This window comes from Anomalospiza imberbis, chromosome 2 (assembly GCF_031753505.1).
Source record: "Anomalospiza imberbis isolate Cuckoo-Finch-1a 21T00152 chromosome 2, ASM3175350v1, whole genome shotgun sequence".
Taxonomy (NCBI): Eukaryota; Metazoa; Chordata; class Aves; order Passeriformes; family Viduidae; genus Anomalospiza; species Anomalospiza imberbis.
Genome location: NC_089682.1, coordinates 10,634,766 through 10,653,621, shown reverse-complemented (window position 1 = coordinate 10,653,621; position 18,856 = coordinate 10,634,766). Strand labels below are relative to the sequence as shown.

Below are 18,856 nucleotides of genomic sequence, written 5' to 3'. Positions count from 1 at the left end.
GTTGGTCAGTCTCTGCTGTTGAAGGCCTTTAAGACCTGTCTGGATAAAGTAACCTGGTCTACTAGTGTTGAGCATGTTTTGTGCAGAATGTTAGACTGGCAGAGTCCCTGACAGTCCTTCCAACTGGAATTCTGTGATTCTATGACACTAATTAAGGAAATGAAAACTCTCTAAGTCACCATAGCTAGATCTTACACAGCTCAGGACAAAGGGAAAATACAGCAGCAAGGTGCACTCACACGGAGATAAATTGCTAAAAGGGATTCTAGTGAATTTTTTATGACTAACAGGCTAAGCAAATAAAACCTAAGGAAATGAAACTTCAGTGATTATGTTGTCCATCATTCATTTCCAATAATAAATTTTCTATTCTTTTAGCCAATTTCAGCCAAATCTGAGAGGGAATTCTCAGAGGAAATTATGTTGCTATAGGATTTTGAAAAAATTGGTTGCTAGAGAGAAGAAAGAACATTTTACTTGTTTTAACACTCCAAAAAGACAAGCAGGGGGTCCCTGAGTTCCATTTTGATTGCCAGTTGCCAATTCCAGACACCCAGCTAATGCATGCACAGATGCAAAATATAGGTATGCTCCGCATTCTATGGGAATTTTATGTGAATTTTTTGCTTTATTGTTTTTTAATCTTGACACCCACCTCCTTTTAATTTTCTTGCTGTCATACAAGACTTGTGGACAGAAAGAATACATCAGATAATCTGACTAGAATTGAGGCTATACAATCTTACAGTGTTATCCTTATGTAGCCCTAATAGATAAGAATTGCCTCAAGGTCTTAACGGAGTTATTACTAAACCCAATTTTCCTGAGTGATATCAGCCTTAATGACATAGAAGCACAGCAAAATAATTGTCACTCATTTTATTTTAGTGTAACTGCTGCAAGAAAATTTTCAACCTTACATAAAGAATTCATCTCTCTTTTACTAGAAAAGCAACTAGACACTTAAATTTACCAATCAGATGAAATAATGAAAGCCTGAGCTAGAAGAAAACTATATATTCCAGGAAGAAACAAATAATATAACATTGGAAAGAACTACTTGCAATGCATCTAAGGCACAGTCCCCTGCAGAAACCCAGAAGATAAGGTTTTAAGCATGTCTTAAACACCAATAGCCAGATGGCCATGGAGCCATCCAAGGGCTGTTGGTGAGAGCACACTGTGAGAAAGAACAGTATGTGGCTGAAGAAGGGGTCAGGCAGAGGTAGGGCAGTACTTTCATGGGACAATTGTCCTTGTTCTGGCTCCTGGAGCTAAGAACAACGCAGTACAGGGCAAGTACAGGAATGAGGGCATGGACTGCTGGCCAAAGGCCACACCAGTAACCTTTATTTCCCAGTCAAGTCTCCTAAAATCCCCCACAAACTCTCTGACCTATTTTCAGAGAGGTCTAGAAGAACAAACTGAAGATGATAACAAATTTGCATAAAAGCAAGAAACTTAGCTCCAGGGTGGGAAAACTTAGTTTTAAACAGGTGTCTCCACAAACCTTGGGTGATGCTCACCCCATCGGCTGGATCCCTGCAGGCCTATCTCTCTTTCTCTCTCTTTCTCTCTGTTTTTTCCTCCCTCTCCCTCTCAAATTTCTGTCTCTCCTCTTTCACCCGATCCCTTAGTCAAAATCTGCCACCTTTTACTTATACTATAACAGACTTATATTTATATATATATATATATATATATATATATATATATAAAATTTCCATCATGTGCATAATTTAGTAATAAAATTGTAAGTGTTTATGGTTAATCTGACTTGTGTTTTTCCTTTTTGAAAATGGCACCTATAAATCTATAAATCTAGGGAACTCCCATCCTGTTAAGGATGGGATGCCACAGTCCCCCCCATAATTAATAGGAAACAGGTGTTTTGCCTACTTTCACAAAACATCCCTGCAATACTCTGCTTCAAGTTAAGAAGGAAACCTTTTTCCTATGATAAATAATACTCACTGTTCCACAGACAAATACAAATAAATAAATAAAAGGCTAAATTATACTCAAGGGTCAAAATTTTACGGAGCAGAAACTACTCTATTAATGTGCAGCGTGTCTAGTGCTATAAGAACTAGACAAAGTAAACAGTTTTTGTCAGTACCATAGCTGCAACATTTTGGATCACACCAGAAGTATTGACTAGCTTTCACCAAAATCACCTCAAACACTGACTTGCCCATAAAGAAAAGAAAATTTCAAAGCTGACCACCTCCAGTGAATTACTGAAGGTCACTAGGCTGAACTTTGTAATCTCAAATCTACTTGTACTAAGGTCTATGTTAGTACACGAAACTTGCTGCTTTCTACTCCAAAGTTAATGTGTGTCTTCTTTGTCTCTTTGGCACATAGAGGGTTATGCAATATATATAATAAAAGAAAAAAAACTTCTTTTCAAACTGCTTTGGAGGAAGCAAAAGAAAATTATATTTATTAGATGATAGCAACAACATATTCTGAGAGCTGAGAAATAGCAGTGATGAAAACTGTATAAAACAGAAATCTGTAACTTCTGACTTCAGCTACAGATGTTAAAAGACTAGACTCCCTCTACTGTCAAAAATGCTTTCCCGGGAGGTACTTGCAGGGAGGTGTGCACTGCACCATGGCAACTAGAGAGTGGCAATTTCTTAAAAAGCCTCAAGGGAATTCTGCAAAGGAGCTCACCTTAGTACATCCAGTATGCATAGGACCTAATGGCAGTTCCTGCAACCTCATCCTTCATCCAGCGCACAGCTGACCCAACTAAATATTCATCCAGCTAAAAAATTCTGGCACAGCACAATGCAATGATTCAATACCAAGAGTGGAAGTATACCTTATTTGTCAACACTTACCGAAGGTAATAGAAGTCACTGGAAATAAGGTTTCGGACCTGAGGATATCCTGCAGTTCTCTTAGGCTATATCTACATGGATGGATGCAGCTAAGCATGAATGAGCTCTGCCTGTGCTCTGAGATGGTTGGCTATAAATCAGGACTATCGGTGAACTTACAGAGATGCACTAACGCAGCGCTGTCCCTAAAGCAACTACACCCTTCATTCCAGCTGTGTCTCATAGCTTATGACACTGCCCACAATGTCATATTTTTTTGTGTATCTGACATGAAGGCCCAAGACAGTTCATATCCAGATGGCTCAGATTCTATTTGCTTCTGCCTGCACTTCTCTTCATACATATTTGCATTCCCATAGTTCTACAGCCCACATATTCATGACTAAGCCATAACATTTCCCAGACATTTCAGTGAAAATCTTTGTTTGTACAGCAGAAAAAGGCTCTACAATAATTCCTGTATGAATGTGGTGCAGTTTTGTCACTAAGCATTTTACAGTAAAGTTATGCTAAGTTATGCTAATTGTCAGCCTTGAGGGTTGGTGATTTTAAAACATACAAGATTCTTTTTCAGCTGAAACACTTTCACAGCACAAACAAATGCAAGATTATCTCCTCTACTTATTAAAAGAAATTCTGAGTTAGTTATTTTCACTTCATTTTACAATACAGGCACCTTCAATTCCCATAACATTTTCCTGTTTTAAACTCTTTAATTACACTATGACAGTGATTTAATAAACATAGCTCTTTTCCCAAAAGGTGCAGTGTTATTTCTTATCCTGCCTCAAATTTTCTATTTAAGTTTAACAAATAATTTTAGATTTCAGGTATAGCAGTTCCATTTAGAAGATTGTCTTATATATCGTGCTCCATGAAAAGAGACATTTTAATGGCCATATATAAAGTAAAAATATTTTCCATCTTTGCTATAAATTTTATCTTTTTAGTTATAAACTAGGCCACACAAATATTATATATATTTTGGGTTTCTTTACATTACAAATATTGACAGAAAGCCCTATCTAGATTGTCCATAATAAAACATTTATATGTTATATAACACCTGCTTGTTATACATTATTTTATACTTATTTGCTAGCAATTAAATAACCAGTGAAACTTACCAATACATTAACTTGATGGTGCAATATTATGGGAGCAAATCAAGTGGCAAATTTGTGGCAAGAATTTGATTATATAGCAACTGCTATGGAGAGCATTTTTGTACAGTAAGCAGGGTATGGAAATAAATTAATAACTAATGTTGGCTGTAAGAGTCAAGCATTATAAGCTGCCCTTTTCAAAATCTAAATGAACAATTTGAGTCGCTGTGAAAGAAAGCAAGGAAAAAAAACCCTACTCTGCATGTAACTAAGGCATGGTAACTATTTTGAGATTAACATTAGAAAAGAAATAATTTTCTTCTCTCATTGGGGATGAATTAATCTGTTCTGGTTTTCAGTTTCACCTTGAATCCTGAGCCAAGGGTAAGTCTAATAACAAGACTTACAACCTCAACAGAAATATGTGAGCAGACATTTTTTCAGAAGAGAACAGCCACTATTTCTCACTTTCGCTTAAAATGCCTATGCCTTCCACTAGTTGCTTTTCTCATTCGTTTTTGTCATTCACTTTGTCAGAGTTAAAGCAAGTACAAAGAAATGCTGACTGGGACTAGTGAAAGAGATATATAACAACACATTTAGATATAAATTAAACTGCATAGTTTTGTTATACTTTCGAGTTTAAGATGAATCTCCCCTAATTTTATCTATCCAAAAGTAATGCCTCTAGTCTTATCTTGTCTGGTCTCCCTGAAGAGTCAGAGACTCACTGTATATAGTGCAGCAGTTACCTGTGGAAGGATTGCCTGGCAGTATTGAATTGAGAAAGAGCACAGACAAGTACTGTAAAATAGGTAACAAAATTATAAGTCACAAAACTTGGATAGCAAAGGGTAGGTCACATGACTCATATCTTTAATGACTTCACATTTGCAGAGCATTGTTAGTGCTTCAGATGGAAATTGGAAATCCACAACTGAGAAACTCTGGGAAGGAAATCATAAATAGCCTAAAGGGCTCCCGCATATATCTAATTGAAATTAAAGAATCACCTATATTAATTCTATTTTGATGTTCCTTAAGATAGATATGGCACTCAAGGCTACAAAACTATTTTCTTAAACGCTCTAAATGTGTCCCTTTTGTCTTTTGGTTGCAGTTTCGATTCTGTGGAAGACTAAATAGTTGTATAATGAACAGTCACAAAGGGATTCAGACCTGAGCATGGTTTTTATAGTGGAATGTTAATGAGAAATCTTTGCAATCTTTGCAATATTGGCATGGGATGAATGAGAGAGTTGGACCACTCTGAAGTAAGAGGTTGAGGCTACGAAAGAAGACTTGAGGTACCTAATGTTTCTGGAAATCTATCTTCAATAAAATAATTTCCTCAGTATTCTAACATCTGGGTTTGCACTTGTCAGTTACTTACAGATACTCCTTCAAGAAAATATCTCATACTATGAAAAGATAACTATACTCTTAATACATCACCTGGGCTGAATGCAGATCTCTTAATATTGCATCTCTATGATTGCTACTAAGCAAGAAGAGCAAAGAAGGTGGATCTGATTCAGATACCATAGATAGGAATGTCCTCAAGGCTTGCTGGTTCTGCAGCAATTCAGAACATAGGCAGGTTACTTACATTTGAAAAACTAATGTATTTCATTTGTTTTTTCTAATATCTTGATCCATGGATCGGATTAGTTCTCAACTGAATATATCAGTAAGGGATTATGATATCTGCTACTATGTGGTCATAGAAATATTACCACAAAATATTGTTTCTCTGACAATGAATCAATTCTTTATGCACAATAAATGTATTTCCTTCACCCTTACCAAGCTAATAAAAAAAAAAATTTATTCAGAAAATTTGACAGTTGTACTATTATCCAAAAATGAAACTAATTCTTAGCATAAACCTGTTAACTCTTTTTTATGGTTTACTCTCATTACTATAAAAATTGCTAGTTGTCTGTGAATTTTATACAGCCTCAATGTATTTTTATTATCATTATTATGGATTTGCTATCTTTTCTGATAAAACATTGGTATATCACTTTTTTCTCCTTTTCAAATTATCAAGAAGCATTTTCTAAAGATATCTGATATAAATTTCTCCACATTCTCACACAACATTTAATTTTTAGTGGATTTGAGATAAATTAGATGTGCATTAATATAGTCTATAATGTAGTCTGGAAGATAATTCTTAAATAAGACATGAAAAAGGAAAAAATGAGTTGCCTGGCAATTTAGTATTTTGCTTTTGAATGATATTCGAGTATTTTTCTTACATTTTCTGCCTTGTGTGTCTTTGCTTTTTTCTTTTTTTTTTTTTTTTTAACATTCTCATCTGCAATTCCTAAAGAAATATTTTAAATTAACATCTATTCTGGAAAACTTTGTTGCACTTCGCTGATTCAGTGATTTCTGACAGTTTCAGTGCTCCCGTAATTTTAGGGAGCACTTGTTTACAGAAGGAAGACTTAGGCATAAATATCATGGGAAGACAATATCCTGAAAAGACAATCAAGATCTTTTACAAGATCCTATGGTGATAGGATAAAAAGTTATATAAGACAGTAATTTAAAAGTCTACTTCTATTGTGTTTTTTCCCAAAAATTATATGTTCTCATTAAAAAAGTTATATGTTTTCATTTAATTGGTATAGAGGGACCTGGTCTTAGTGTCAGTTCCTAAATAATCATGATTAATACCAAAAAAACCCAGTATTTAAGACTGCTAGAAAGAATGAAGACTATTATGAAATTCTGGTACAAGGACAGGAAAAACTATGACATCTGAGTGGCTATTTATACTGGCACTGAAACTTTACCTTTCAAAATTCAGTTTCTATTATCTTAATACAACTGTTGGAAAGATAACATAAAAATTTAGTATCAAGCAAAGGTTGAAGTTATAAATTAAATCATCAATTGCCGTTTAGCTCACAAAAAACAAATCAAGCCACTGCTGTTTCTTGGAGTTTGTTTTGCACTCATAAAACTGAAATCAAGGAAACAAATTCCACTTGGTGTAAGATGACGTCACTCTCGTTTATCTGTCAGGAACACAATGAATTACCATGTTCCGAAATTATTGGAACAGAAAAGAAAGTCACTCCTATCAAAGAACCATGCTTAGATACAGGCTTGACTTAAAAAATTAGTACGTGAACATTAGTGGTTAACTGTGATAGTGAAAGAATAAAAATTTGCATTCATCCTAGGTTTTTAAATCCACTGGAAGGATACTCTAGGATGACCACAGCATTTTTGCCTTTTTTTTTCCCCAATGAAATATTGTCTGTTATATTGCACTAAGTACAACATGAACTCTTATTTAAATACAGGAAACATGCTAAAGTAACAGTGTGAAATAAGTTTTTCAAAAACTGTAGAAGAACTGCGCTTGTAAAGGTATTTGAGTGCTTACCATTCATAGTGTATTTCTGTCAAACTGGTGCAGGCTCTACTATAAAACTTACTGAAAATCTATTTTGATTTCTAATTAAAAGGAACTCACTCTAGAGTTAATTACAAAGTATCTAGATATGAATCAGAACTTTTAGGAAATCAATTTCACACAAAAAATGCAACATGAAGGTTTCTAATGGCTTCTATAAGATTTAGAGTAAGCTCTTTGCTAGTAACTACAGAGGTAAGGAAAGTTGCTTTGTTCTTCCATCTGTTGTGGTGATAGTTGACATTTCATTTATTAAAATAATAATTTCCATGTTATTACAAGACTTTGATTTCATAAAACCAATATTCAGAAATGAACATAGTTCCAGTATATTTGTTCCTGGTACCTTTCAAACATGGAATATTCACATTCACTTAAACACGCTCCCTTGAAACAAGACAGCTCCAATAATAATTCCAAACCTGTCCTTTAGTATCATCATCAGCAGCATATCTCCTAAACACAGCTTCATCCATGTCTCCAGGGCAGAGTTACACTGATACTTTCACCCCTTACAGACACAAACTGCTAGAAGTAAAATGCTAAAGGCCATATTGTCTTCCTTCACCTCATCCCTTGGATTCATGTGCAATCCAAATGCACCTCAAAGAACAGCAGAAGCTTTAGGGACCATTTAGAGTTCAAACAAAAGCTCTTTAAGGCTGACACTAAACAAAAAAAAATATTAAAAAGAAAAAGAAAGGTGTGTGAAAAGAATCAGCAGTCACTCTTATCATCACCTTGAGCTACTGTCCATCCCACTGAGAGAGGCTAAGTGCCCCAGGCAAAGGGCAGCTGGACAGTAATCACGCTTTACAGTTCTCTACTGCCATTATCTGATGACCTCAACATACTTGACAAACACTAATTCGTTTCACTTCACAAGACTTCTGCTGCTAGCTAAATACCACTACAGCCAAAATAACGAATAATTGAGTGTCAGTGATCATAGTGCAAGCTTTCAACTAAATAAATTGCTGTCCTTTCTATGCACCAGCGGCAGAAAATGCATATGAGGAGATTCCAAAGATTTCTCAGAGACTGGTCTACTACAACAGTAACAGGCTGGGCAAAGCCAGTCTCAAGGGAAAAGCTCAACACCAAATATCTCCTGGTCTTATTATCTGTGTGAGCAGATTTTCTTCTACCTCTTTTCTAACTTATCCTTCATTTTCGTATGTGGCTTCACGACTTACAAGGAATTATCTTACCACACCAGAAGAGGACTTGCTATTGAAAAAATCAAAACCAACAAAATAACAGACAAAGAAGAATTTGTAAAGTTTACCAGATTATAAATCTGTCGCAGTTTCTTACACTTTAAATGTTGAGACAAAGCAGAAATGACACAAAGATTACTGACTTAGATTTTTTACTATTTATCTCTCTGATTATTATTTTTTTAAGCTTTACTCTCTTTTCTCTCCAGCAATCTAAAATCAAAGCTAGTGACTGGCTTACAGTGGAAATAAGGTCTCTAGGAATCTGCAAAATGACAGCTGTTTACCAATATTTCTAAACAAAGAAAACAAAAGTTACCAAGGATTGGATTGTAGAGCAAAGTCGGTGCAGGCTAAACTCAGATGAAGTATTTTTTTTCTTCCAGTAACTGATTACACATTTACAATCATGTGTCATTCTATACTTAATGTAATTATTTGCACATAAAGCTATTTTCTGTATAATAATGATAAAGTTTTAAACATTTTCTTAGATAAATTATATTTCAAAACATGTGCAGCGCAAAAAGTGATATTCTATCAAATATCAATCTATTGTCTTTTGAGATGACATATCAAACTAAACTTTTAATGTCAAGTTTTCAGCATTGACTGAAGAGCCAATTTTGTAGAATTCCTATGAATGGAAAGTTTCAATGAATGGAACTATTGATACATATAAAATGATTTTCATTATCAGATTAATGTCATTCATTCTCAGATGAATTGTCAAGGACTTTTCTGTAGTAATTCAATAAATGCTTGAAACTATGACTTTTTAATCTAAGGCAAAGTTATTTGCTAACTCTTAAGTACTCATGCTACAAAAAAGGTATATCCCATAAATCATAGCAATTTATGTATCATTACCAGTTCAATCGTTCAATGCAAGTGATCGCTGGTCAAAATATTTTTATATTTTCAGTTTTACAAGCACTTTCACAAATTAAATTGCAAATCTATATAGATGTTCTTTTCTTAGTTAGAAGAAAGTATTGCTTGTGACAAAAAGAAGTAAAATCCCCAATCATCAACAATAGGCCAAATATCAAAGTTTTAAAAGTTACTTACGCCTGTCGGTCCCTGTACAGCTTGTTAACTTTCTCCCATTCAAAATTAAGTTGAGTCAGCTTTTCTTGTATATTTGCACCTTCTTTTGGTGTAATATTTTGCAAAGCCGGTGTCTTCTTGTTGTTAGTAATTTCTACTTGACCTTGCAGTCTCCCCAGGCTATCCTTAATGCTCTATAATATCAAGATTTAAAAAAAATAAAAACAAAACAATGTTTTTATAAATAAAAAATAATTGTTCATAAGCAAAATAAATTGGTACAAAATGCTAATTAAACAATAACATTGACAATAGGAGTAATTTTACAATAACCTGGCATAATAATTGAATGTCCATCCTTTTTTTGAAGACTGAATGAAGCAGATCTTAGGAAGTTGATGGTTGGAGAGGAAACAAAGTGCTATTGACGCAAAAGTTCTGCATGTCAGTATTTACATTTCCTGACCTGACAAAATTGTTTGTAATTTTTTTAACTAATTAAAGTTATTACACTGTATTTACTATTTTGTAAAATATAAGACTTGAAGTCCCTATGTAAATGTGGAGGCAATGCATTGAAATAATTGCATACAAAACCACCCTGCAAAACCAAAGAAAAAGTACTCTGGGTTCCCTGGGTTCCTAGAGCTCTAACACTACAATATGCTATTTTTTGAGGGAGGTGAAAAGAAAAAGTACATTCCATTACATCCCCCATATGAATAATAATTTGAATTTTAGGTCTTGAGAAACGTGACTTACATTTAGCAGACTAAATGAATATTTATAAATCAAAAGGGAATGGTAGATGTCTTGTCTCTGGAATGAGTCACAATAAGGAACATGTTTCCTCCCTGTCAGCAGTCTATCATGTGGAGGGAAAGCCAGCTGAGTCTGTGTCATTACTCAACAAACCTCATTTGACTTTCCCAGCAAAATGTCTCACACTCCATGTTCCTTACTCAGGTCTACTTACATCTTTGTTTTACACACTCAGGGCATTGACAATTCAGATATTCAATGTTATTAATCTGAATATAAGAAATATCAGATGATAAAACTATAAAATGCCTCTAAATATTCCAAGATTATATCCCATGAATATAAAGGAGGCAGCATCTTCACAAAACCTCATCCCTGACTTTAAGAAATTGCACATTTAAAGAACAGGAGAAAATGTAATTGAAATTTTATAAGCTGCCAGCACATACTTAAGCACCCGAGCGAAGTGGCCTTCTTTTCAGTAGGTTTGAATATCATCTCATCTGAGCTACACAAGAAGACACTTCTTGTGTTCAACATGTTTAAGTAACCAAATGAACATTAATATATGTGCCTATGTATATTTACATTTTAGGCTTTTTCAACCAAGTAGATGAATTTTCTAAAGATTAAAAATAGATGAAATGCATCTAAGCACTTCAGAATTGGTAAGTGATATATCTCTTAATATTTCAAATTAGTGGTCTATGAAAAAGGTATAAAATTTCTAAGTCAGAATTTTGCTTTTGTTTAAGGCAGAGCTGCTACACAAAGAACAAGACGATACAGCTGATGTGCTGTAAAGGAATATAAGAATTCCCATGAGGGGGAAAAAAAAAAAGAGAAACCATGTATATATATATATATATATATATACATGTACACATATACTCATGTATCTCAAACATATTCCCCTTCTATCTTTCATGTTGAAGAGAATGATCTGCAAGCAGTTATCAAGAATGCCTTGGGAGATTTTGTAAAATGGTTAACAGAAGCAAACAAAGCTAATTTTTTTAGAAAAAAAGGATAACAGAAAATCATTAGCAGCTGAAGTGACAGTAGCCTTTAGGGACTGATTCATCTCACTGCTTTTAAAAGAGAAATCCAAATGCTAGAGACTCAAGCCCCAGTTCATTTTCACTACCCAGAATTTGTCTTTATCTGACAGAGAAAGACAACTTTCTGTAAAAATTCAGTTCCTTGGCTATTTGTGTACAAATCTGTCACCAAGCACAGTGTTACTGACAGATCTATTTGGAGAGTGCATGTGAGCACACACAGTTCTAAGTTATGGTTAATTAGGTTCTATTGAACTGCAGCAGAAAATCACTCTGAATATCACATTACATTATTTTTCTTGTTAAGAATCACTTTGTACACACCAAATACATATTCCAATGTGTAAAAATAAAAACAAATTTTTTGATATTCTAAAAATTTGTAGAATGATGATTTATAATTATATGTATAGCAGATTCATTACAATATTGCATGCTTTTTGTACTAACATGAAAACCAGTAACAGCACAGTTGTTAGTAATCATGGATGGCTGGAAAAAATAATTAAAATTTTGTAATTTTAATTACAATTACAAATTAATTACAATTTTAAAATCTGTACAGAATTATGAGTTACAATATCTAGTATAGGTATCACTGGCTCCATAAACCATTTTGAAAGGGGATTCTTGCTGGACGTGTGTTGTGTGCAATGAATTCCTATATTCTGAAATATGACATGGTAGTAAACAGTACAAAAAACTTGCTCTATCTGTCAGTAGATGAAGGATTACCAAAGGAAGAAAGAAGAGAAAAGATGAATCAGAGCATTAAAATATCTATATTTAAAAAGAACAGGGAAACCAAGTCAATTTTCAATGAACTAAATAAAATCCGTATGGGAAATACAGAATAAGATGAACTAGAAGCAGAATTGTTAGAGTGATTAAGTAAGATATACATTTATCTTTCACATATAACAAATCTCTTCCTCAGAGCCAGATGGTTTTCCATATTAAAATTATGACATCATTAAAAATATGATAGTTATGTTTATAATAATATTCTACAATAAGATGTTCCTGCCAAAATTATGAATATTAAAAATAATAATATTTAAAAGAGACACTAAAATCTACAGGCCCCTACTGCAGGTCTCCTGTAAAATTATGTAATGCAAGTAACCTCAGGAAATAAGTTTTGAATTAAAAGTTAATAGAATTAAGTAATGAATAGGCATAACTATTCTATGTCTATGACAGTGATCCTTAAAAATTCTACTAACAACTTTTCCACATACAGTTATAAATTAGACTTCTTAAATTCCAGGTTTATTCTTTCATTTTGACACGCTTCTTCTATGTGTTAGCAAAGAGAAATACAGTTTAGTTTTACTCTCTGGTTAATCAGTATATTTATTTCAGTGTATACATTTCCTACTAAATAATCTGGACCTTGAACAAGTCAAGTAGCTTGCATGAGATAATCATTACACAGGAAAGCTTTATCGTAGCATGAACAGCTTAACCATATTAAGTAAAATATATGCAAATTTTTACTTAAAAAAAGTGATTTAACTCTTAGGAAACATTTGAAACATCAGTTATGAAGAAGGATAATTTGCTAAAATCTGAAAGCATTTTAATGCTACATTTTTTCATGCAATTGAATCCATTGTAATCACAATCAGTTCTACACAGATAGCTCAAAGATTGTGAACTCCATCAATATAAACATCATCAGTAGCAGACAGAAATAATATCTGTGCTTCTAACAGTTGTCCTGTTTTGAGAGTATACCAGCCAACTTTACTAATCCATCAATCTATGATGGGTTTTCTGTACAATCAACTCAAGTTTCACCTTTGACAGAACTGTAATCTTTAAATGTTTGTAAAGTACTGTCAGCCCAGTGATAAAGAAAAGCTGAGGTACTGTATGCCCTCATTCTTGAAGGAGCTTGTAATGGGATGATGAAAACATTGCAATGCTCACTTTATGAGACAAAGTGACAAGACTTGGTTTCTCTGTCTGACTTTTCCACTCCCTAAAGGTTGAAATGAAGACAAAAAACATTCTTATGAGCTGGTTTCAGCAGATACACTAAATGTGCTCATTAAAGCACTACTGTTTAGGAAATGTTAAAAGCCACCAGATTTTTGCTGCAAAACCTCATATTTTACTATTTCACATGGCTTTGATATAAAAAGTCAGTGCTATGACAATTGATAGTAACAATTTTTTATTTGTATTCAATATTTATCCCATTTGATAATAAGCAATCATGTTTAAGTCTTATTAAACGTATTTACTCTGGAGAAAATGTTCAAAGCTGTTACCACTGATTCTTGTAAATAAACTTATTTTTCCTTTCACGGATTAATTAAAATGGATTCTTTCTGAATGGGAGTGAAAAAAAATCAAAAGCTCAGTTTTAAAACACGGAGCTATTCATGACAGTTCTGTAATTTGATTCATGCAAATCTGTCAGAGAAAAAAAAATCAACAACAATTTAATTTCAGACCTTTCCCAACCAGCTGCTGAACAATTTATGCACTACTTTTCTATTTTACTGCAGGATAATGACAATGATGGATGCTTTTCCTTGGAAATAAATATTCATTAAGCAGGCTCAGATCAAACCTATACCCATCCAAAAGCCCACGAATTTGCAAGACCTATTTGCCTCTTCTAAGAGATTTATTTTGGAGGAAGATGGAACTGTGCCCACAAATGCATCTCATAACAATTTAATAGTTCAGTTAAATTAAACCTATGGTAGTACTTACTTGTAACCACAGTGATCAATATTATTAAAGTTGGTGTCAACTCCAATAATACCAAATGTATGTGGGTGAACAACAGATTACTTAAGGGTATAAATCAGATGAAGCTAGCCCAAATGTAAAGCATAAAGAGGAACTAAAAGGAAGTAATTTCCCAGTAAACTTTCTGAGGTTTCTCCATTCTCTGTTTCTCCATCCAATCTATTAGTGAACAGAAGTTCATCAACAAGGATCAAGTAGGTGCTCATTAGCCATGATTTTCATAGTATGTGATTCATTTTGTGTTGTTTTTTTTTTTTTTTTTTTTTTTTTGTAGTTTGTTTGCTTTTTGTGCAGAAGAGACTGTTTAAAATGAAGAATGACAATTAGATTGGCATGTTTTGTGTTTCAGTACTCAGACTGACTTTAATTTACTGGCCCTAAATCAGAAGTGGTAAAAGAAACAGCCTACTGGTATCATACATCTACTGATTGACATCCTATTACCAGTTCTGTGCTTCCTTTGATCCAACACTCCACTGTTATGCTTCACTACCCAACTCTACTGCCTTGCTAGAAAACTGAAAACATCCTAATTTTCACAAGCTGATAAGAATTTTTGTGTGTGTGCACATGTGTGTCTGCACACAAATGCCTAAAATATATATCTATGAATGTATAAGAATTATAAACAGATGTGATTTTACAGAAGAAAATAGCAGCATATGGATGTGGTTTTGCTACATATCCTCTGATGTGGAAAGAGATAAATGAGCCCCCACAAAGGAAAACTCAGAGCATATAGCCAGAGCCACTGCCCTGATTTGTCCTCTAGGCTTCTTTCTTATAGCTGATTGTAGGCAAATTCCAGCCTCTTTAGGCTAATATATAGTTTGTTTCTTAAAAAAATTCCTTTTCCTAAATAATCACAGAAAAATGGAAATATACTCTTCTCTTCATGCTGGATGACATTTTGGAATTGCTATAATTATATACAGCACTTGAGCACAATTTTTTACAAGGCTTTCCTCACACAAGCATTATTCTGCAAAAGCTGATAACTCATTCATCTGCTTAGGCTTACAACTTTAATCTTATTCTCTTCTTATGTCAATTCTGTGTTGGAAAAATTCCACCAGTTTCAAAGGATTTCAGTGTTGCAAGCATTGAAGAAACTACAGAGTAATGTTTAGTCATACTAACAATACTGAATTTGCTTCTTCTTAAATACATTATCTACTTATTGGTTAATATTCTCTGTTTTGCTAACTAAATGGAAATAACTACATGGAATACAGACCCAACAAGACCTCAAGGTTTTTTGGTCTAACATGGCATGCAACAGCTAAATTTTACTTGGTTTTGTTCCTGTGCCAATAGGAACAATTTTAGAAATCATAAACTAAAATAAATCAGCCAAGATTGGGTGTTGACAGGGTTACTTTGTAATTACTTATACTTATGAATCACAGAATCACAAAATCACTTAAGAACTAGATGAGCTCAGTTGGTCAGAGCATGGTGGTAATAACACAAAGATTGTGGGTTCAGTCCCTGCATGGGCCATTTCCTTTAGAGCTGGCCTTCATGACCCTTGTGGGTCCCTTTCAGCCAAGAATATTCCATGATTTAGACTGGAAAAGCTCTAAATCGAGTCCAGCCATTAACCCAAGTCCATCACTGAACCATGTTCCCAAGTGCTACACCTACAGATCTCCTAAATACCTCTAGGAATGATAACTCAGCCACTTCCCTGGGCAGCCTGTTCTAGTGCTAAAAAAACATTTCAATGAAGAATTTTTTTTCCATTAGGCACATACAAACAAACCTTTAACCACAAACTCTTATCTTTAAATATACTGTGCCTCTCTATCCTTTCTCTCCCGTTCAAGGACTTAATATGCAGATACCATAACGCTCTTACCCTCCAAATACAGGTGGAGCAGGTAAAAATAAATGAACGTGTCAGTGTTTTTCATATTTTACCCTAATGTGCCCCCAAATACAAACATCCATATATGCACACATCATAGAGATGGGCTTAGAACTTGCAAAACAAATGTCTCAGAATTAGCACAGACTGCCAACATACAGAAGACCCAAAATGATGCAATCTAATCATTGCTAAGAAAATCTTTCCATCTTACCTTGAGACACTCTTCTTGTTTGAAGAGGTTCTCACAGTCCTTAGCCTGCAGAACAGGAGAATTAAGGCGCTCTTCCACTTCAGACAAGGCCTGTAGAAGGTGAAGGATCTCTGCCAGGTACGTAGAAGGCACATGAGTGGTTTCCACAGTCCTAGTTTCAGTCATCACAAAAGTTGTATCTTCACGAACTGTTTGCTAGTACAGATATACAACAGAATGCTTCCTTTAGTTTCTTAACACCAGACAAAATTACAACAATGCATTTCCAGTTCACAACCCAGAAACAAAAAGATAAAAAGTAACTTCCCAGGATAAATGCAGGAAATATCTGAGGTTTCTGACATAGATCACTCATGTTCCTTGTGTGTTTGAAATGGTGGGTAAAATTAATCCTTGCAAGAGTGTGCAAGCTTTTCTTCTACTCTCCAAAGAAATGCAGGGAGGAAATACAAGAGTATGCTGAGATTATGGTGTTAATGAGATTTTAGTGCTTGCCCTTTCATTTCAAATCACCACACATCTTAAAATCTGTCCTTCATTAAGAAATTTCATGCATGCCAAGTCTGAAATGAGAAATAATTTCAAGGTATCAAGTAAAATAATGACTGAATTCTTTAAATAAATAAATAATTCCTTAAAAATAAATAAATAATGACAGAAGTCCTTAAATAAAATGCAACATATAGCAAATATGCCAATTCTATTCTTCCACCTAGACTAAAAATTTGTTCTTTAACCTAGCAAGTATAATTTGGAATTTTCTGATTTGAATGGTCTTTAATGCACTCTTAAGTCTAAAAGAAAACTCAGCAATACACCTCTTCATGAAGTCAGGATTTATTTCTTTTTTAATATGGAAAAATATGAAATAGACACCCTATTCTGGAAGCACATGCATACACCAAATGGAAAGACATCCCAGAATGTTTTGGTTCTAAGAGTCGATTGATGGTATTTGAAAGCATACTGCCATAAAAGGTAACGAAAAAGTGGCTCTTTATATAAATTCTCTGTATTTCCCATTCGATTTGTTAATGAATCATAGATAAAAATGTAATACCAAAAGTGTTCTTTGGAGCAGGGAGACCTCTGATTGCTCCTTTTCACAAAACTTCAAGTACTAAATCACCTGCATGCCCATTAAAAAAGGGATAGTTGAAGATATCAATTATTTGTAGTTTCACAAGAGTAAATTTGTTAATGGATTCCTATTGTGGGACCAAGATCCTTCGTGTTTGATGTCTCAAAAATATAAACTTTAATTACTGTTGAATTCAAATAAGTGCACAAGTATTTGTTAATAAATGTTCAAAAATCCTTTTATTTAGATTTGGAGCCATTTATATGAAAGACAATTGATCAATGGTTCTGAAGCGAACAATATCATTATTTAGCTACTCATTATGCAAAAGAAAACAAATATAAGCACACACTACCTCAGCAAGCTGTCTCATTTTAATTCAGGACATATTTCTCTCTTCAGTTACCGAGCTGAGTCATCTGGTTCTTCAATTTTCTTTAGAGTCTTAAAATATGTATATACACACTCTAGAAGATGTATGCATATCACATATACAGCCCATAAAGTTATCTGTAGACTTGTGTTACTCTGTTGCATTTCTAATGCAAATTTAATTGCTTTGCTTACACTTTTCTCACTAAATAACTTTCTCAGTACACCTGCCAACACTGAAACCTCTCTAATTACCATATCACTGCTATAATTTTTATTATTTAAAATAAGTCACTTAAAAAAATTGTGCTTGCCTCCCATATGTTTCATGAATCACAGGGCCTGCAAAAATAACAGTTTACTCTGGTAAACCTAGAGAAAAAGCTGTCCCATTTGATTAGAAAATGGGAGAATCTCAATAGGCCACTGAGACCTGCATGAAGCAATACATATTTTAATTCCTCAAGACTACACTGAGACACTCCTACATGCACCAATGAACTTCAGACCCACATAAGGAATATTTTAACTGCATTTGTATTTTTCTTTTTGACTCAGAAGACAGAATATTTCTACTCACAGTAATGCAAAGAGCATGCTAAGTGTGCAAGGGTTTCCACTCAAAAAGAGGTCACACGAATATGTGAAGCAGCATACAAAACACAATTAGTTTCTTTAGTTGTATGAGATTAGCCTAATCTTTTCAACCCAAATTTAGGCCAACACTTATCTACACACATATATGCACATGTATGTATTTAGATAAAATAAAATCTGTGTCTTCTCACTATAAACTATTCTTGAAACCACAAAAAAGTCAAGCAGAAATCGAATGTGTAAGCACTTCATGGTTATCACACCTGATTATTTATAGGGGCAAAATCAGGAACCTTTCAATCACTGTTATGAAGAAAAATGGGACGTATGCAAATATATATTCATACTGCCCTTACATGAAACTTTAAATATTTCTCATAGCTGAATAATTACTTGCATAGTTCTACTGCTTATATTGTTAGTTAAACTGTAAAGCAATACAGTCAGAGAAATAAATAAATAAATA

At 33.9% G+C, this 18,856-nt stretch overlaps 1 protein-coding gene across 13 annotated transcripts in view; it reads right to left on the bottom strand.

Annotated features, from left to right (window-relative positions):
• Positions 1 to 18,856, bottom strand: part of DMD (dystrophin) — a 1,045,484-nt gene that overhangs the window by 558,838 nt on the left and 467,790 nt on the right. For all 13 annotated transcript variants that reach the window (XM_068179791.1, XM_068179794.1, XM_068179795.1 and 10 more), the window contains 2 exons: positions 16,341 to 16,535; positions 9,686 to 9,858 (listed from right to left, as the gene is read on the bottom strand). In XM_068179791.1, the coding sequence (XP_068035892.1) occupies positions 9,686 to 9,858; positions 16,341 to 16,535 (368 nt within the window). The remainder of the gene's footprint in view (positions 1 to 9,685; positions 9,859 to 16,340; positions 16,536 to 18,856) is intronic.